We start from the raw sequence: 21479 nt of genomic DNA, 5'->3' as shown, positions 1-21479 counted from the left end.
TAGTGGTGGCATCACATTGGAAGTGATAGGAAGATCAGATGATGATGCTTGGAATGTGGAGGCTGGAGGGCTGCAAACCGAGGTCAAAGGGAACCTTATTATGGTCCTTGGAGGCAGGGCAAGCAGTCTCAGTAGAAATGTGATAAACTTGGCTAAGCGCCCTGTCAATCAGGTGGAATCAGCCATCATTGGAACAGATATGGAAGAGACGAAGAAAGTGGGAGAATCGAACTGAGTCTTCAGGAGAAACTGTGTGAGAGCCCTGGACCTGCATTTCTTTAACTAACCTGTATTCACCCAAGTAGCTACTGAGACTATACTGAGTTATCACTTCTAAACTCTTCACTATTACTGAAAGAAATTTACTGAGATCAAGGTGAGCTGGCCTCACCTTTTTAAACAAAGGAATACCTTCAGTTCCTGGCATCACCACAAAGCAATTTTAGAAAATTATGCTCAGTGTTATATTTGCAATGTTTGTAAATTAATTTACAGAATTTTTTTAAACCACCAGTTGCAGAAGGGACACAGGATGGAGGACAGGATGACATGGAATAGCCAGCGTGGAATGTAATCTAGTGATGTAACCATTCTGGTATTGGTTCTGAGAAAGGGAGATGTAGAAGATCACAAAAATAAATGCAGTCTTTCGTGAGGATACATATAAAAAGGCAATGCGTTAATTTGTCTACAAGCTATTGTATTATGGTACACATTTAAAAAGTACAAATATACACATATTTTGAACATACTTATTCAAAGCTAGGCCCTGTTGCTTACATGATTTTGCCTTCTGTAGAGCCTAAAAATATCTTCAATCTAGTTTTACAAAACACGAAATTCATTTTTTGCACTTGATAGTGAAGACATAGAAAATGTACCACTCATTCATAATGGTAGGTTTCTCGGCAGTGGTACATAATCAGCAGGTCAGACAATGTTAGCATCGTAGAACATCTTGAAATTTCTACAAAGGCCAAACTAGAGTCAATGTAACTAACTTGTAGGCACTTTAAAGCAACTTAGGAACAAGGCTTTGGCCTGTGTCTTGTGTGTAACACTAAATTCATAGAGATTACAAGAGCTTTGCACAAACATAAATCATTAAATATTTGTCTTTTCAAAAAAGGGGAAGCAATTGGAAATTTGGGCTCGAAAAAATTTACAGGTGCAGAAAGTGCACCAGGAAGCATCGCCTGCTTAAGTTCTCAACTTTTTTCTTTGTTTAGTTTTACCCTTTCCTCTCTTTTCAAACACAGGTCTAGCTGTTACCATAATATGATCATCACTCTCATCACTTGAGCTGCTGCCCATTTTGGCTGTCTTGCCCTTTTCTGGAGTTTTCTTATGCAAATTCATAACTTTGGAATGTTTTGGCTTAACTTCATCTCTTTCAGAGTCATCAGACATTTTAGATAAACTTGTGGATTGAATAAAACCTCCTCCGGAAGGCTGCTCTGGAGATTTCCTTTTTCCACGCAGTACTTGAGAGTTATGGGATCTGCCTTTGACTCCTGATGCTCCTTGCTGGCTCTTCCCTTCCACTGCTGAATCACCGGCTGCTTCGACCATCCCAGTGCTTCCTTGGCTCTCCATTAAAGCTTCTTGTTCTTTCCTCAACATACAAGTCACAGCCCTGCGAAGCCTTTGGCTTTTTATTGCTTGCTTCTCATGTTGTTCCATTCTGAAGAAGGAATCAATACGTAGCTGAGACTGCAAAAGAAATAAGTCATTAGAACATTTTACAAAAAAAAAGCTGAAGATCAGCACACTGAAAAATATTGAATACAGTAAAGGAAATGTTATTGAGAGAAAGAATGAGTATGGAGCTCAATTTTCTAAAATAAAACCAAAATATAAAATAGCAGCATTTTCTCCCTTTGAGGTGTATTCCAAATGAACATTCCCTTGGAGCCCAGGTGACAGTGAACACAAGACACCCATCAGTATCAAACTGGACTGGTATGTAACTTTACACACAAACCACCCTGCTGGAGGAAGAATGTGCCTGCTGTTTTTGTTGTTCATGGGACAATTTATTCACTTCTTTTGTTTCTTGAAAAAAAACTTCGCAAATTGGACCCGACTGCACATATGGTCAAATGTATTTCTCAATGTTACCAACATTGAGGAGATCCAACATAAAGACACTACTAACATGAGAATTTTTTTTTAAAACATCAGTGGACCTTGGAAGAAGCAGCTTCTCTGATTCCAGTGCTTTCATTTGCTACTACTAAAGGGGCCTCTAATCTATTTCACTTAAGATGCCATGAGAGAAAAGGATATTATTTTTCAGCACTGGATTGGTAATTAGAAACCAATGGAAAAGAATGGTGTTGTGACTTAACTGTTACACATGACCCCATTTCAGATTCATTAAATACAGCTTATTTATACATTCCAAGTGATTAACATTCAAATACATCAATGAGACTCTCGATAACGGAATACTGAAACTGTGAAGATTTACCTGGTGGGCATTGACTTGCTTCATGACAGGTAAAAGAACTTCATCAGTTTTCTTCCTGGTCCAGCCAAAACGGTTCTCACAAAATTTGCCAAAAGTTAAAGATAAATTTTACAAAGTGAAGAATATTATGACAAATTATTAATGCAAGGTTTAACTAAAAGAGCTTTGCGTCTGTTTTCTTAATGGACGAGTAAGACCAAAGAATCTGTTTCCATGCTGTACATCTCTATGGCTCTAATATTGCCCATATTTTCTCAGTCTAGCTAGAATACTTTCAAGTCCAGGTTGTGTTAGCTACGATGATACTGGTCAGTTTGTGTTTTGAACCAAATGACGGCTATAAAAAAGGTGCTGTGGAAAGCCATGGTAGACTGGAGTGTTACAAATGGATATCGTCCTGTTCAGTTCTCTGGTCAGAGAGCAGTTTGCCTGTAACTCTAAATACAAGATCCAGAAAGTCCATGGGAACTGGAATCCCACCTGTAGAATTCAGTGGAAAATGGCCAGGCGAGGGGGTCAGGCTCAAGAGACTGAGAGAGGGTCAAAGGGGGAAGATTTGGGGTGGCACAGTGGCTCAGTGGTTAGCACTGCTGCCTCACAGCGCCAGGGATCCGGATTCAATTCCAATCTTGGGCAACTGTCTGTGTGGAGTTTGCACATTCTCCCAGTGTCTGCATGGGTTTGCTCCGGGTGCTCCGGTTTCCTCCCACAGTCCAAAGGTGTGCAGGTCAGATGAATTGGCCATTCTAAATTGCCCATGGTGATAGGTGCATTGGTCAGAGAGAAATGGGTCTGGGTGGGTTACTCTTCGGAGGGTCAGTGTGGACTTGTTGGGCTGAAGGGCCTGTTTCCAGCTCGTAGAGAATCTAATCATCTTGGGGTAACTGTCTTTGATGAGCTGAGAGGACCCTCAAGAAAAGGCCACCCACTTTTGTCTTCATGAATTGTGCAGATCCCACCCCCACCAAGGACAAAACCCAGACAGAGGTGGGATAATACCCTTTTGTAGCCATTAATTTACCAAGACTTCAAAAGTGGGATGTGATGTTATGCCAATTAGTTGGGTTTTTCTCCTGGGAGATGTTGAACTTTGAATGGTGTAGCAATTGCACTCATTGTCAAATGAAAAGTGTTCCATCACATTCCTGGCTTGTTCCTTGTCGGCTTTAGGACAGGTTTTGGGGAGTTACAAATTGAGTTACTCACCTCAGAAGTCTCAGCGTCTGACCTGCTCTTGTAGCTGCAGTATACATTTGACCAGTCCTGTTCAGTTTCAGGTCAATGATAACCCCCATGCATGTTGACAGTGAGGGCTTCAGTAATCTCAATACCATTGAATAACAAAGAGAGATGTTAGATTCTTTCTTGTTCAGGATGGTCATTGCCTGGAAAATGTAACTTGCCACTAGTCAGTCCAAGTCGTAATGTGATGGAGGTATTACTGCATATGGTCAAGGGCTTCTTCAGTATTTGAAGATTTGTGAATGTGCAACACTCAGTACCAATCACCCCTGACCATCCCCACTTTGACTTTCTGCAGGAAGGCAGGCTATTGATGAAGTAGCTGAAATGTTTCGGACTTGAACATCACCCTGAGGATTTCCTAAAGCAACGTCCTGGAACTGAGCTGATGGGCATCCAACAATCACAAGCATCTTCATTTTAGCTAGAATGATATCAACCAATGAACAGCTTTCCCTCTAATCCCAACTGACCTCAGTTCTGGCAGATGCCACACTGCTCAGAGTTTGGCTCAATTGTCCATATTTTGACCAAGACCATAATGAGGTCAGATGCTCAGTCAGTCTGGCAGAAGCTAACCTAACCCACTATCTGTGAACAGGTTAATGAAGCGGAAATGCTGTCTGATAGCATTATCGACAATACCATCCATCACCTCTCTGATGACTCAGTGTAAAACAGTGGAGTAGCAGTAATAAGACAGAGCATTACATGTGGCTATCTTAGCAATTTGAGTTAGATAATAAGGCTAGTTTCATGCAGCTGTAAAATGGGGGTTAGTATCCTTATAATGATATAAAAACATCACTATATGCTTTAACATTCTGTTCTCTCAATGTTGTTTAACAAGTTTGCTTAAATTTTAAATCAGGCAGGTCTACTGTGAATACTCATGGCAACGTCCTGAGAAATGAACCAGGGAATGGCTGTCACCCATTTTGCTGAGCTGAAACAGGCAGTGTGGACACGTTCTATCTAACCGGCCTAAAGCTCGTTTTAGTCCTGAAAAGTGCTACATCTACCTTAGATAAAGTATCTCAAATGTTTGTGAAACAAGTGGTGCTAGCTCTTTCACACTGCTATATCTAGGAGCAACTGGATATAACCTTCAAGCCAAAAAGATGGTCTGCCCATCACATGATGAGTAAAGTGGTATGTGAATTCCATTGTTGTGTGATGTGCAGGATGTAGGATAGGAGCATAGGAACAGGAGTAAGCCTTTCAGCCCATCGAGCCTGTCCACATGACCAAGATTGATCAAACCTTTCTAAGTCTTCTATCCACCCAATCTTCATAATCCTGAATGCCACTAGTCGTGAGAGGTCTATCAATCTCTACCATACATATACTCAAAGACTAAGCTTTCATGGTCCTCTGTAGTAGAGAAATTCAAAAGTTCACAACCCTCTGAATTAAAAAAAAACTTCTTCATCTTGTATCAATGTGGCATTTCCATGGCCGTGCACCTAACAGTCAGAGCACATCTGGCAACCAATCAGCACTCTCCTCTCATACAATATAGTTGTTTTCCTTTATATTGCTATTTTATGCAAATTGTCCTGATGGGAATAAGACAAAAACAAAATATGCCTTTTCTCAGCAATACGCAAGTTCTGAACCATCAAACAACAACTTGCTCAACATAAAAGAATGTATGATATACTGCAGATAACTTACTACAAAAAATATGGTCAATAAAGTTACGTTTATTCTCTCAAAGTAAAACTTACTTTCTTTTTGATAATTCTTTCTATAAAAGGATATTCTCTGATCTCATCAAGGTCTGGCTTACCCCAGGACAGTGATACCTTAGATTCATCTACAACTGGTTTCAGATATTCTTCTGCCACTGCTGGGTTTGGAAAACCTGGGGAAATGTCAAGGTGTCGCAGTTTTCTCTTCACTTTCGTATCATTTGGATTATCTCGCAGTTTTTTATTTTTCTGGGTTTCAGTCCACCAGTCTCTGAAAGAGAAGTTGTTTGTTAACTACGTTAATACATCTGAATAAATACAGCTTTTAATGGAACTATAAACCCAGAATATATCCTTACCAATCTTTACAAATATATTTCAATGCATGTAATATATATACTGTAAGTATAAAGGTAGCTGGGTGACTGTCAGGAGAGGGAAAGGGAACAGGCAAACAGCGCAGGGACCCTGTGGCCGTTCCCTCCACTAATAAGTATACCACTTTGGATACTGTTGTGGGAGATGACCTATCAGGGGAAAGCCCCAGCGGCCAGGTTTCTGGCACTGAGCCTGGCTCTGTGTCTCAGAAGGGAAGCAGGGAGAAAGGAGAGTGATAGTGATAGGAGATTCAATGGTTAGAGGAACAGACAGGAGATTCTGTGATTGCGAACAAGATTCCTGGACGGTGTGTTGCCTCCTGGGTACCAGGATCAGCGATGTCTTAGATCGAATCTACAGGATTCTAAAGGGGGAGGGTGAGCAGCCAGAAGTTGTGGTACACATCAGCACCAATGACACAGCGAGGAAAAGGAATGAGGACCTGAGAAATGAATATAGGGAGTTAGGTTGGAAGCTAAAAGACAGGACGAGCAGAGGAGTAATCTCAGGATTGCTACCGGTGCCCCACGCTAGTCAGGCTAGGAATAGAGATGAACACGTGGCTGCAGGACTGGTGTAGGAGGGAGGGCTACCTTCTGGGGAAGATGGGACCTGTACAAGGAGGATGGGTTGCACCTAAACAGAAGGGGCACCAATATCCTGGGCGGAAGGTTAGCTAGATCTCTTCGGGAGGGTTTAAACTAGATTGGCAGGAGATGGGAACCAGAGTTACAGATCAGAGGATGGGGTAGCTAGTGACAGGCAAATACAGCATGCAGAGCGTCTGTGAGGAAGGACAGACAGTTGACAAGGCAAAGTTACAGTCAGTGTGATGAGTTGAAGTGTGTCTATTTTAACGCAAGAAGTGTCAGGAATAAAGGTGATGAACTTAGAGCATGGATCAGTACTTCGAGTGAAATGTTGTGGCCATTACGGAGACTTGGATATCACAGGGGCAGGAATGATTGTTGGATGTTCCAGGGTTTAGATACAAAGAACAAAGAAAATTTACAGCCCAGGGACATGCCCTTCAAGCCTGAGCTGATCCAAATGTACTGTCTAAATCTGTCGGTCAATTCCTGAGCATCTGTATCCCTCTGCTCTCCACCTACTCATGCATTTATCCAGACGCATCTTAAATGAATCTACCGTGCCTGCCTCTACCATCTCTGCTGGCAACGTGTTCCAAACGCCCACCACCCTCTGTGTGAAGTACTTGCCGCGTGTATCCCCCTTAAACTTTCCACCTCTCACCTTGAAAGCGTGTTTCAAAAGGAATAGGGAGGGAGGTAAAAGAGGTGGGGAGTGGCATTGCTAATCATGGATAGTATCACAGCTGCAGAAAGGGAGGTCATTGAGGAGGGTTTGTCTACTGAGTCAGTATGGGTAGAAGGCAGAAACAGGAAAGGAGCAGTCACTTTATTGGGAGTTTTCTATAGACCCCCCAATAATAACAGAGGCACAGATTGGGAGGCAGATTTTGGAAAGTTGCATAAGTAACAGGGTTGTTGTCAGGTGTGATTTCCACTTCCCTAATATTTGTTGGAACCTCCTTAATGCAAATAGTTTGGATGGAGCAGACTTTGTCAGGTGTGTCCAGGAAGGATTCCTGACTCAATATGTAGATAGGCCGACTAGAGGGGAGGCCATGTTGGAGTTGGGGCTTGGCATAGAACCAGGTCAGGTGTCAGATCTCTTGGTAGGGGAGCATTTCGGTGATAGCGATCACAATTCCCTGACCTTTACTATACTCATGGAGAGAGACAGAAGCAGATTATAGGAAAGTATTTAATTGGGGGAGGGAGAATTACAATGCTATTAGGCAGGAACTGTGGAGCATAAATTGGAAACAGATATTCTCAGGGAAATGCATAACAGAAATGTGGAGGTTGTTTCAGGAGGACCTGCTGTGAGAAGGAAGAGAGGTAACTTGATAGAGGTCTACAAGTTGATGAGAGGCATAGATAGAGACTTTTTCCCAAGGCGGAAATGGCTATCATTAAGGGGCATAATTTTAAGGTGGTTGGAGGAAGGTTTAGGGTGATGTCAGAGGTAGGTTTCTTACACAGAGTGGTGGATGGGGTTGCACTGCCAGCAGTGGTAGTAGAGTCAGATACATTAGGGACATTTAAGTGACACTTGAATAGGCACATGGATGATAGCAAAATGTAGGATATGTAGGTAAGTTTGATCTTAGAGTAGGGTAAAAGGTCAGCACAACATACTGACCTATGTATGTTTGTATGTTGATTGCAATATATAAATAACATTAATATGCCAACTTAGCCAAAGAATTTCAGAAAGTTCACAACGTGCCATTTTTTTTTTGATTAGATTACTTACAGTGTGGAAACAGGCCCTTCGGCCCAACAAGTCCACACCGACCCGCCGAAGCGCAACCCACCCATACCCCTACATTTACCCCTTTAACCTAACACTACGGGCAATTTAGCATGGCCAATTCACCTGACCCGCACATTTTTGGATTGTGGGAGGAAACCGGAGCACCCGGAGGAAACCCACGCAGACACGGGGAGAACGTGCAAACTCCACACAGTCAGTCGCCTGAGTCGGGAATTGAACCCGGGTCTCTGGCGCTGTGAGGCAGCAGTGCTAACCACTGTGCCACCGTGCCGCCATTATTCAAAATTCTACTTCTGTTACATTTCCTTCAAAAAGTTTCTAGAAAATATGCTCAGTATGGATTAAGTTCCAAGTTCGCAGGCTAATGACACTACTAAACCAAAACCTATTGAATATAGCAGCAGGTTTAGGCCTTCCAGTCCCTTGAGGGCCTCTTCTACTTAAATCAAGGCTGATTATCTGCCTCAATACCAGATTTCCATGCTATCCCTTTATTACTTGATGTTATTAGTGAGTAGAAATGTGTCATTTTCTGTCTTGAACATACTTAATGACTAAGCTTGCACATTCCTCTGTGGTAAAGAATTCCAAAATGTCAGCACCCTGTGATAAGTGAAGTTCCTCGGTTGTATTGTCTTTTATTATGAGGTGGTGCCTTCTGGTTGTAGACACATTGTGGCAAAAGATTTGCTAACCTACGATAGGCCTACAAAAGCAAACTGGCCAAATTGTACCAGGACACCCAGAATTCCCGAGCAGCTCACAAACTGGGTCAGACAGCATGCAGACAATGGAATACGCTTTCAAGCTCCCATGGACATGACAAAAGAGCTCAAAGCCCGAAGGGCAGTTTCACAACCCAGCAGCAGCAAAGCCACACAAAGAGCAGACTTTAACACCTACCTGTGCAGATGAATGGAACCATGATACTGTCAGGATGTTGCATTGTGTGAAGGAACAGGACATTCATCTGGTAAACTGTTTTCCAATTAGTACCCTTGCAACAAAATTACTCCATTTCCCGAAACATTGTAGTTTCCCGTTTCTTAATCAGTGTCATTGTGCAGCATTACTATAAAACTGGTCTCATCCTCAGCTCTAGGAGGAGAAATCAAATTCTCTGTGCAGACTGTCAGTTCTGTGTCAGCTAATCTGTTTTCTCCTCCAGCGATATCGCTTGCAATAAATGGTTTGTCAATTTCACTCTGATCTGTGTTTTGTGATCTCTAACCTATTGGGCAAATTTCTCTGACACCCATAGACAGGGGAAGCAACCTTGCTGCAGCTATCCGGTCTCGTCATTAACAAAAAAATGCAAGTTTCTTTGAGGTCACTTCTCATTCTTCTGACCTCAAAGGAATATAGACACAGTCTCCTCAATCTCTCCACGTAAGACAGTCCATGGAACCAATCAGGTGAATCTGTGTTGCACTCAGTCTATACCAACTCTCTCCTTTGGAAAGGGAACCAGAACCATAATCAATACTTCAGGGTATAGTCTCACCAAAAGCTTTAGATAAGTGAACCAGGACTTGCTTGCTCCAGTCCTCAAATCCTCGTGCATTAAAGGCTAACATACTATTTACCTTCCAAACTGCTTGGTGTACCTGCACGCCAGCTTTCAGTGACTTATAAACAAGTTCATCCAAGGTCATTTGGACATCAGCAATTTCCAATCTCTCAATAACTTCAAAATTATCTACATTATATTCCATCTGCATTTCCCTTCCTCATTCACTGAGCCGAAATTGTTCAGCAATCTCTTTGTATTGTCCTCATAACTAAATTCCCACAAAGTTTATATCAACTGGAAACTCGGAAATATTCCACCTGACCTTCAGATGCAGATCACTGATACAGACTGTGACCAACTGGGCCAAACACTGATCCTGCTGCATCCACTGGTCACCATCTAAGAATGACCCATTGACTCCTACCCTCTGCTTTCTGTCTGTTGACCAATCCCCAACATTGCAACAGAGAGAATTGGAGAATATTCACAGTGCAGACAGAATCACGTTTTTGCAAAAGCAACTCATTTACTTCTACTTCCTGACCCTTACCACACAGCCCTGAACATTCTCACTCTGCAGATAATGACTGAACCTTGTTGAAAATCATGATGGAATCTGTCACCAGCCTCAGGCAGTGTGTATTCTAGATCCTAGCCACTCCCTGAATGATAAATATTTCTGTGTCACAATTGTTACTTTTGCCAGTCACCTCAAACTGATGGCCTGTGGTCTTCTGTGCTTCATCGGTGGAAAAAGCTTCCCTCAATATACTCTGTCCTGACCCTCAAGTTTGAATATCTTTATCAGAGTTTTGTCAAACTTCTCAACTCCAAGGATAATGGCCCCATCCTCTACAATTAATCACTGTAACCGAAGTTTCTCATCCCTGGAACTATTCACGTGAATCTCTTCTGCGTCCTTTCGAATAGTGTCATATAGTCCCCAAAGTGCAATGCTCAAATCTGGATGAAATCCTTCAGTTGAAGTGGAACCAAGGTTTAAAAACAAGTTTATCATAATCATTGTTTTTGTATTCTAGAGTTCTATTTTTAAAAGGCCCGGATCCTATATGGTTATTATCTGTTCTCTTAACCTACTCTGTAATGTTCAATGATTTTTGCGCATATACCACCAGGTCCCAAAGCTCCTGCATCAGCTTCATCAGTGTACTCTTCTTTCCTAAAGGAAGCATTTCACACTCTCCTATATTAAATATTGAATGCCATCTGCCTGCTCCCTCCACCATCCTGACTAAACCTGCTTGATGTTCAACATTGTGCTTCTCATACTTCAGAATGCTTCTGCAGTTCTGTCATCCACAAACTGATTTGATTTGATTTAATACTGTTACATGTACTGAGGTACAGAGAAAAGTGCTGTCTTATGTGCTTTACAGGCAAGTCATACTATACAACTGCATTAGGGTAACATTGTGAAACTGAGCTCTGTACATCCATGACTGGGAAAGTCGAGTGGCACAGTGAAGGGTGCCAACACTTAGAATTCTCCAGTTGAACACAGCATGGAATTAATATTTTAGTTCTGTAACCTTATAGCACCATGACAAAAAGATACTGCAGTTTTGAACGCCACCACTGGGCTCCACAAATAACTAAACTTTCCAGCTCTAAGTTTTCAAATCTAAACAGTAGGTTCTCTTACAAAGTCTAAATATTAAATCAATGTAAGATATACAAATTCTAACTCATTTCTGTACTGTAGATGATAATTAATTGTAAGAATTTCTCGCCACCAATACAGTGTTATAGCTGATCATTCATGCGACTGAATTCATTCCTGAAACAAATTGGATTTAACGAAAATTGAAAGAACTGTGGGTACTGTAAATCAGAAACAAAAAAACCCCAAAATTGCTGGAAACACTCAGCAGGTCTGGCAGCATATGCGGAGAGAAATCACAGTTAATGTTTCGGGTTGACTGGTCCTTCCACAGATTTAAAAATAGCTTAAGAACACGGGGTAGACTATTTAGGACAGAGATGAGGAGAAACTTCTTCACCCAGAGAGTGGTGGCAGTGTGGAATGCTCGGCCCCAGAGGGCAGTGGAGGCCCAGTCTCTGGATTCATTTAAGAAAGAGTTGGATAGACCCCTCAAGGATAGTGGAATCAAGGGTTATGGAGATTAGGCAGGAACAGGATACTGATTAAGGATGATCAGCCATGATCATATTGAATGGTGGTGCAGGCTCGAAGGGCAGAATGGCCTACTCCTGCACCTATTGTCTATTTAATGACAGCTGTCCCAAGTATTACAACTGAAAAAACGTAGCTGTATGGTGCCATTTGTCATGAGGGCTGAAGAATTAGGAACAATGTTATGGCATTTTCCATAGCCATTAATTTATGAGTAATATTTAGGAAAAACACATGCAAACTTTTGATAATCAAGATCAGGTAGTTATTTACATCTAAAGCATAACACGGGCAGCTTTTCAGATGGTACCATGCTGTTCCATTTCATACATGCTGAAAACTGTAGGTTATAGTGATAAATATAAATATAGATGATCAAACGACAACAGGGTACAAGTATGCCACATGACTGTGGGGTGTTGTCAGCATCTTCAGCCCTGAAAGGTTGCAATAAAGTAGGTTGCCATATTAGCCTTGTAAACTGGACGTCTGTAAGCTAAAGAGCTCAAAAACAAAACTTCACAGAGCTTAGAGTTTGTTATTCACTTTCCACATGCGATTAAAAATATCTCATAGTAAGGTAAAGGTTATGTGGACAATGGAGGGAATGAACTGAAAGGGCCAAATGGCCTTATCATATTCACATTCCATCCCCATATTGCAGCCCAGAAAAAGTCAACAGGACAGGAACTGTGATGAATCACAAGCACATTTTATCCTACCGAATCTGAAAAAGAGGTTCCAGTCCTGGTCCAAGGAATTCATTCAGGAGCTCCATTGCTGTTACGTAACCCACACCAGGGATCCCTTCAGTGTAGTCACTGCCCAGAAAATAGGCAAGATTTATCAGCTTTGTTCTATCAAGACCTGAAACACAGACATTTGCCAAAATTGTTTCCATCATTCCTAAAATGCTCTTCAGGTATTAATAACAAAGAAACATTACTATCCACAGCTGTCTACAGCTAAAGCAGATAGTTCACAAGCTCAGTGTTGTGTCAGATCCCGATAGGTGCCCCTCAATTTCTCACTTCTTGTATATCCCATGTTTATGCTGAGGCCCTAAAGCTCTTTAACTTCTTCTCAAATCTCTCTTGGACTCTCTTCTCCTTTAAGGTGCTTTTAAACCTGACTCTTTGATCAAGTTTTTGACCATTCCTTCTAAGTTATTCTTTGATGTCTGGAGTTCAATTTTCATTCAGAAATGCCTTTGGTCATTTTTACTGCATTAAATGTGCTATATCAATTCAACTTGCTATTGGAGCTACTTAACTTTACGCAACTCTCAAGAATAGCGTTTAATTTCAAAGATTGCAAAATTAGCTGAGTCAACTATTTCAGGCATTGTGCCAGGAACTTGGGTTTCATCCTAGCCTTGGGTGATTGTCTGTGTGGAGTTTGCACATTCGCCCTGTGTCCATGTGGACTTCCCCTGGGTGCTCCTGTTTTCTCCCACAGTCCAAAGATGTGCAGATTAGGTGGATTGGCCATGCTAAATTACCTCAGTGTCCACAGGCTAGGTGGATTAGCCATGGGAAATGTGGGGTTCTGAGAATAGGATGGGGAGGTGAGGTGCTCTTCAGAGGATCGGTGCAGACTCAAAGGGCCAAATGGCCTCTTTCTGCACTGTGGGGATTCCATGATTAAAACGCATGTTTACAGCAGGATTGCACCTACAATGCCATGCCATGAAACAATGCCATTTTCTGAATTCCCAGACACCATTAAGAGCTAAAAGCTACTTTACAGATGAATTTTCTGTTAGAATTTAGTGCTTTCATGACAGTGATTAATGCAAAGCAGTTTGGTGATAGGAATATAGGATTACAATTAGTTTGACTGAAGGATCTTTTGCAGATACATTCTTGGGTTCAGTGAATCAATACATGGATTTTACAACAGTTTTGTACCAAAGTAGAGCTGCAGTTTAATACTACCCATCTACAGCCTTTTCCAGAGCTGCAACAATAATTTTTTCCGTGTGATCCTGAGAATTGTACCTTTTGCACATGGCCTCCTCCTATCTATTGAATATTTTTCATAGATGTATCATGTCATTACCTAGTGAAACAAAGCTGGACAGGAATTCTTAAGTTGCTTCATTTTGCAGCAAATAAATATTCAACACTGATTTGACTCATTCATCTTTGCTTAATATACTCTAACCTCTTCAGTCTGGAATGCTTGGGTCCAAATCATTTTTGGACTCTGTAGTTTCCTGAATTATAGAATGAAATAAGAATGCCTATATGTGTACTGGAACGCAGCATAGATATAAATATTTACTGTAGTTAGTACTAAGTCATGAGTTGTTTGGATCTGCTGATAAGATTTCTGGACAAATGGTGTTTCTGAACAATATGTTTCTGGACAGGAGAAGTTACAGTGAAATAGAAAATTCTATGGCTCTCTGCACTGTGCTGTTTAGAGTTAGGCAAAGTCTGACTACTTTGTTGCATGGTCTTACATAACCTAGTGAGAGATTGCTCTCTAAACTTTCTGTTCACAAAAAGTGGGCAGAATCCTATCAGGATCTAAGTGATGTCAAGATGTGTGGCAGAATAAGGTGATAAGAGTAGTGAGGCCCACCTCAACATTGAGATCATCTCGCTCCATCTTTTATGCTTCCCCCAAGTGGCATTGTGAGATTCTTGCTAGGAAGAGAACTGCCAATTGATGGTCATCGCAACCTGTTAAACACCTTGTTAACACCACAAACTGCCTCAATAATATTCAGACTCCCACCTTACCAAACGAGGTAGACATCAAGAAAACTCAGTTAGGAAACCAGAGTATATACCTGGTGGATTCAACTGGCTGCTTGCTCCAAACTATTTCCATGTTGTACCCTGGGCAATACCAATGTCTCAGGTCACTTGTCATGGGCAGCAGCCAAACATATACTTCCTCAATGAGTATTTACATTGGGCATGTGTCAATCTGTCCTGCTCACACCTTATATGATGCACTGACAGTGTGCTCTGGTAGCACAGAGTTGCATTGCAGGGTGTACAAGCAACTAGCTTTGGACAGTTGCAGCAAGGCCATTTGTTGCAAGGTTGGTGCAGTAGGATTGATAGGAGTAAGGTGGCAGGAAGAGAAGCAATGCATGTAACCCTGGTGGAGCAGTGAAGATCAGTGATCTTCTTTCTGCACTGCTGGCTAGTCCTCTGCACCCTGGAGACAGCAATGAATTGGGTGATATCAGACCAGACCAGCTGGATCTGATGGCATGAGCTCCTCTGTTGGTGCTCTGGGAAGGAGTCTCCTTAGGGAGGGGTGGGGGGGGGGTTCTCCTCTCTTTTGCAGTGCACTGTTGATCTGAACCTCCGACATCTTGTGCATATGTCTTTCAATGAGTGGGGCAGTTGTGAAATGCCAGTGCTCATTCTGACATTTTAAAGATTGTATGGGCACAAGGAATGGCCAGCAGGGGCAGCACGGTGGCTCAGTGGTTAGCACTGCTGCCTCACAGTACCAGGGTCTCAGGTTCGATTCTGGCCTCGGGCGACTGTCTGTGTGGAGTTTGCACATTCTCCCTGTGTCTGTGTGGGTTTTCTCCGGGTGCTCCAGTTTCCTCCCATAGTCCAAAGATGTGCAGGTTAGGTGAATTGGCCATTCTAAATTGCCCAGTGTTAGGTGCATTAGTCAGAGGGAAATGGGTCTTGGTGGGTCACTCTCTGGAGAGTCGGTGTGGACTTGTTGGGCCGAAGGGCCTGTTTCCACACTGTAGGTAATCTAATTTAATGTCTGATGACTGTGAAGTTGTTCTGGGAATAGCACGTGATAAGATAGGGTGGAAAATGGATGCGAGAGATGCCACAGGGGAATGGAAGGTAATTAATGAGATGAGTTTGATAAGATATGGTAAGAAAGCTCACTGGGCCTTGCAGTGAGAAACACTTAAAGCAACTCTGACTTGGTGACAAAAAGTATCTCTGCCTGCAAGAAGCAACCAAAATCAGATAAAGTATTTAAGATATGAGACTTCCCAGCATAAAGATAGTGATGCATTCATAAACTGCAGAAATAGAATAATTAATTACTTAGTATTGCTTAGTGCTTATTAATCACCTTTCTTTGAAACGTAATTGTTTTAAATACCAACACTTTGATCACAATTCTTCAATGTTACCCCATTCCCTTTAATTTCTTTATGGAAGTTTGGGGACTGAGCATTCTAAATGTTCCCGACTCCAAATAAATACGAAAAGCGTAGAAAAGCCGCAATTTGCAAATTTAATAACAGCAACAATTATTATTTTAAAAATTAAGGATTATATGCAAGGACATTAACTTAGCAATTTTTATTGTGTCAGGGTCAGGTTAGATTATTGCCTGAATGAATTGTGTTGGAATATATTAATACTGATATCACAATGTAATCTCAACTACTTATCGAGTGTAAATTTCCAATGCAAATAGAACGATTGCTGAAAAAATATAATTCTAACCCACCAACATACATCCCTTGTAACAGAAACTGTAAGTTATTTAAATAAAAAATATTAGCTACCTACAAGTTTGAAAGAAATAAATAGTCTATCCCTGTTTTAATTGACCTTCAATTCTAAGGGAATGGAATATAAAAGCGTGGAGAGTTTCCTAAAATTATACAAGGCATGAGACAGACCACAGCTGGAATACTGTGAACAGTTTTGGGTGCTTTATCTAAGGAATGATATACTGCCATTGCAGGCAGTTCAGAAAGTTCACTCGGATTATAACAATTAGGGAGGGGGACTGTCTTAGGAGAGGTTGAGTAAATTGGGCTTATACTCCTTGGAATATAGAAGAGAGGCGACCTTATTGAAACAATCAAGATTCTTATATAGGGTAGGTGCAGAACGAACGTTTCCCTTTGTGGAAGCCCCTCAGACCAGAGGGCAGAATCTTAGACTAAGGGTGTTACACATTGAAGATGAAGGTGAAGATGCATTTCTTCTCTCAGGTTGTGAATCTGTAGAATCCTTTATCACAAAGGGCATTAAGGCTGGGTAATTAAGTACTAAGTAATTCAGTGAAGGCTGAGATAGCTAGATTTTAATCTGTCAGGGAATCAGGGGTTATGGAGAATAGGCAGGAAAGTGGAGTTGAGGATTATCAGACCAGTCTCTGAATGGCAGAGCAGATTCAATGGGCTGAACGGCCTACTTCTGATCCAATGGGGCAAAAGTGAGGATTGCAGATGCTGGAAACCAGAGTGGTGCTGGAAAAGCACAGCAGGTCAGGCAGCATCCGAGGAGCAGGAAAATCGACGTTACGGGCAAAAGCCCTTCATCAGGAATAGAGGCAGGAAGCCTCCAGGGTGGAGAGATAAATGGGGGTGGGGGTGGGGATGCAGGTGATAGGTCAAAGGGGAGAGTGGAGCGGATTGATGGGAAGGGAGATTGGCAGGTAGGACAGGTCATGAGGACAGTGCAGAGCTGGAAGGTTGGAGCTGGGGTAAGTTGGGGGAGGGGAGGGGAAATGAGGAAACTGGTGCCCTGGGGTTGAAATGTTCTGAGTAGAAGATGAGGCGTTCTTCCTTCAGGCACCGGGTGGTGAGGGAGCGGTGATGAAGGAGGCCCAGGACCTACATGTCCTGATAAAGGGCTTTTGCCCGAAATGTCTATTTTCCTGCTCCTCGGATGCTGCCTGACCTGCTGTGCTTTTCCAGCACAACTCTGATCTAAACCCTACTTCTGATCCAATGTCTTATGGTCTTAATTACAAAGATATGAAAATAGCAAACAAAAGAAAAATCAGCTGGTTCATCAAAGTTCCACCACATTCTTGTTATAAATTGTCATTAACACCTGTCCTCACCCATTGAATTAAGTGACAAGTTTTGGAGGGAAAATGAGCAAAAATGGAGAGAAAATCTGGAAAATTCCTCTTGGACTTCTTTGTGGCCATACCAAACTAACAGCAAAATATTATGAATGCGAGAAATTGGAAACAAACACAGGGAATGCTGGGGAAACTCAGCAGGTCTGGCAGCATCTGTGGAGAGAGAAACAGAGTTAATATTTTGAGTTCAATGGGACTTCTCTTTAGAATTGGAGCTCCAGCATTTTCTGTCATGATTTGGAGATGCCGGTGTTGAACTGGGTGTACAAAGTTAAAAACCACATAACACCAGGTTATAGTCCAACAGGTTTAGTTGGAAGCACTAGCTTTCAGAGTGCTGCTCCTTCACAACCACCTGACGAAGGGCCAGCGTTCCGAAAGCTAGTGCTTCCAATTAAACCTGTTGAACTATAACCTGGTGTTATGTGATTTTTAGCAGTCTCTGTTTGTTTAGGAGACCAAAAGCTTTATTTCAGACTTAATAATTTCTCATAATTTTGATTTACCTAATTGATTATGAATGTGGATGTACTGGTAATACTCCACATCCTTGTCTTGACTGAAGAAATGCTTGTACACATGACGTGCTCCGAACAGCCATATATCACTATCATCAGTGATAGTTCCACTAGTTTGGTCAGTCAGATCTAGGTAAGCACATTGTGCTTCAGCCTCCATTGGAGCAACAATATAAGGAATACCAAAAAGTCGCAGCATTTCCTGTAAACAGCACAGTCCAAAATTAGCGGCAAGCAATAATTAATTCAAGATTTCTAAGAAGTAAGTGAAAATTTAATAATTTAGATTTCATTCCCAGTCTGAAAAGTTTGAGAACACGCAGCATAAAAATCTATACTGTCATTGTAGGAATCTTTTGGCAGAATTTGTATTAAACTTTAGTGATATTAAACATTTAACATCACATAATTGGAAAGCATTGTAAACTGATAGTGACAGTTGGAATTTCAAAGCTTTTGTGCAGTGATCTACAGTGGTAATATCACTTCATGCAGTCTGTAGAAATATGAAGAAAATTCAACTTTTTCAAGATTAAAGTAAAAATATTTTCTACAGAAGTTTACCTTTTTTGTTCATTTTAGTTTAGGGCAAAATCAATTTGAAAAATGTTATGAAGAAGAGTTTTCTTTTAGAAAAATAACACTTTTGGTCTGAATTTCTCAACGATGGACAGGTATCCAACTTAGCCAAAATAGCACTGGAGCCCAGATTTGGAAAATTCTGTCCTCAAATTGGTGAGTGAACATTTTTAATCAGGCATTTTTTGAGGAGGAGGGGAGGCTCGCAGAGTAAGCTATCAAGACCATGAATGGTGAGGTGGCACAGGACAGCATGACAGGTAAGGGAGCTGTGGGATGAGAGATTGGAACATAAGGTCACATGGGTTGACCTGATGGAGCTTGGGGAGTGCATGTGGAATGATTTAACTTGATTAAGCTTCCTCCATAATGATTTAAATTCAATTTTTATTGCCTGATTTTTGCTTTCTGATTCAATGTCTGCATTTCTCAGTGAGGATTCTTCAGTCTAATGAACAGCCTCCCTACTCACAGACACCACACATCTCATGTTCAAAGGAGAAAGTGAGGTCTGCAGATGCTGGAGATCAGAGCTGAAAATGTGTTGCTGGAAAAGCGCAGCACGTCAGGCAGCATCCAAGGAACAGGAGAATCGACGTTTCGGGCATAAGCCCTTCTTCAGGAATCGAAGCTGAAGAAGGGCTTATGCCCGAAACGTCGATTTTCCTGTTCCTTGGATGCTGCCTGACCTGCTGCGCTTTTCCAGCAACACATTTTCAGACCTCATGTTCAAATTCAAACATAGGCCTGAATAATGGAAATAAGTGCTCACAAGCCCAACAAATGACTATGGAAAACTGTAAGGGAAGTGAACAATGACCACTGCAAAGTATGGACCATTATTTAGGAAATGGTAAAAAGAGGAGATTAAAATAAACATCATATAACAGTTTTATTCTGATAGGCTCTACTAAAAAACAAAAACAGTCCATTTGAACTGAATTTTCTACGTAACATTTTGAAAGCAACATCTGTTTTCAGATAATCCATTAAATTAATTAACAATTCACCAAAGCTCAATGTTTTACCTGACTGTCCAAGTACATCTGTCCTGTGACAGTGGCCGCAATTCGCTCCTGCTGTTGCTTCTGAGATTGTAGATCAGACTGTTCTACAAGCAAGTCATTCTCGAAGTCTTCAATTTCACCCTATAACATACAAGAAACATTTAAAAGCAATATAGATGCAAGCAATCAAAAATGATAAAAAACAAACATTTCTGGAGAAACTCAGCAGGTCTAGCAGCATCTCTGGGGAGAAAACTGAGTCCAGTGACACACTATCAGATCTGAAATGATCAGAAATAATGGTTGATTTAAGGAAATTAAAATGTGATGCTTCATTTTCTTTAAAAACAAAACCTGCAGATATCATAATGCTGTTTGATAAACAGTGCACCAAGTACCATATTGAAATGATTTTCTGCAGCTTCTCTGATATCTCTGGGATGTAAATAAATAGTGGGAGACAGCAAACATTTAGCTTTTCTCAGGCCTTGAACAGTGTCACTCTAAAATTAACTGATTTGGAGAAAACAGTCTGTTAGTGGCCAAGGGTGACTGTTCTTCTAAGTTAGGCAACTTGCAGGGAGGTGTGCTACCCCTTCTGGGTAATCCAAGATGGAGGAAGGAAAAATTTCTGGCTGGAAGAGCTGCTCCTTCTTTTGAGGTATTTTAGGTGCTGGAGGTGATTTCCTCGAATTCCAGGAACAGCAATTACTGTTTTATATGCTGTTGCATTGTTTTGGAACTTTGGAAAAAAAAAGTCAAAACAACAGCAGTTTTAAAAGGGAGAAGAGCAGACAAAGAGAGCACATGGTGAGGTCAGTGCAGGAGAGAGAGAGAGAACCTGCACAGTTACTGCCTTTACTGTTTGAATCCATGTATCGCTGGACATCGGAGTGCATCTGGGAAAATTAACGAACAGTGAAATTCACAACTGATCTTGGTGGAACTGTTGGGCGAAGTTCACAACACAGAATCAGATAAGTTAATTGTTGTTTTAAGTCTGTCCAAGAGAAAGGCTGCAGTAGTGAGTATAGTGGATTCTTTCTTGATTATATGTTTTTGGAGATAAGTCTCTTGATTAAACTTAAAATATAAGCCACAGCTATTAATTTAACCTGGGGCAGTGTTTGTAGAGGAATAAGACGGTGTTATTTTCTGGGTCTGTAGATTGTGAAGGAGCTAAAATGACCTTTAGTAGAGTGATATGTACTTCTTGTCAGATGCGGGAGTTTAGGGTTACTGCGGATTATCTCTGCCATAAATGCTGTTGGATGTGAATCTTATCAGATCGAATGGATCCGTTGGAGAGACAGATAGAAGCGATGAGGAATTTGCAACAGCAATAGTATGTGATGGATGGCAGTTATAGGAAGGGGGAAAAGTCTCAGATACAGTCACATAGATGGGTTAACTCCAGGAAGGGTAAGAGAGGTAGGCAGCTAGTGCAGGGGTCTTTTGTGGATATACCCATTTCAAACAGGTATGCTGTTTTGGAAAATGTAGGGTGTGATGGCTTCTCAGGGAAACATAGCACAAACAGCCAACTTTCTGATATTGAGACTGGCTTTAATGCAACGAGGGGTAAGTCGGGTTCCAAGAGATCAATTGTGTTAGGAGATTCTGTAGTCCGAGGTACAGACAGACGTTTCTGTGGCCAGCAGAGAAAAAGCAGAATGGTGTGTTGTTTCCCTGGTGCCAGGATCAAGGATGTCTCAGAGAGGGTG

At 41.5% G+C, this 21479-nt stretch overlaps 1 protein-coding gene across 2 annotated transcripts in view; it reads right to left on the bottom strand.

Moving 5' to 3' along the window:
* Positions 1 to 678: 678 nt before the first annotated feature.
* ercc5 (excision repair cross-complementation group 5) overlaps positions 679 to 21479 on the bottom strand; it is a 60232-nt gene continuing 39431 nt past the window's right edge. For both annotated transcript variants that reach the window (XM_087987844.1, XM_087987843.1), the window contains exons 11-16: positions 19777 to 19896; positions 18158 to 18371; positions 12542 to 12686; positions 5481 to 5680; positions 2474 to 2559; positions 679 to 1713 (exon numbers count right to left, since the gene is read on the bottom strand). In XM_087987844.1, coding sequence (XP_087843970.1) covers positions 1201 to 1713; positions 2474 to 2559; positions 5481 to 5680; positions 12542 to 12686; positions 18158 to 18371; positions 19777 to 19896 — 1278 coding nt within the window. In that variant the 3' untranslated portion in view covers positions 679 to 1200. The remainder of the gene's footprint in view (positions 1714 to 2473; positions 2560 to 5480; positions 5681 to 12541; positions 12687 to 18157; positions 18372 to 19776; positions 19897 to 21479) is intronic.

Source organism: Chiloscyllium plagiosum, unplaced genomic scaffold (assembly GCF_037043375.1).
Source record: "Chiloscyllium plagiosum isolate Xiang-an unplaced genomic scaffold, Cpla_swu_hap1 HiC_scaffold_6, whole genome shotgun sequence".
Taxonomy (NCBI): Eukaryota; Metazoa; Chordata; class Chondrichthyes; order Orectolobiformes; family Hemiscylliidae; genus Chiloscyllium; species Chiloscyllium plagiosum.
The sequence above is the reverse complement of the archived record's forward strand: the minus strand, read 5'-3'. Positions and strand labels throughout refer to the sequence as shown.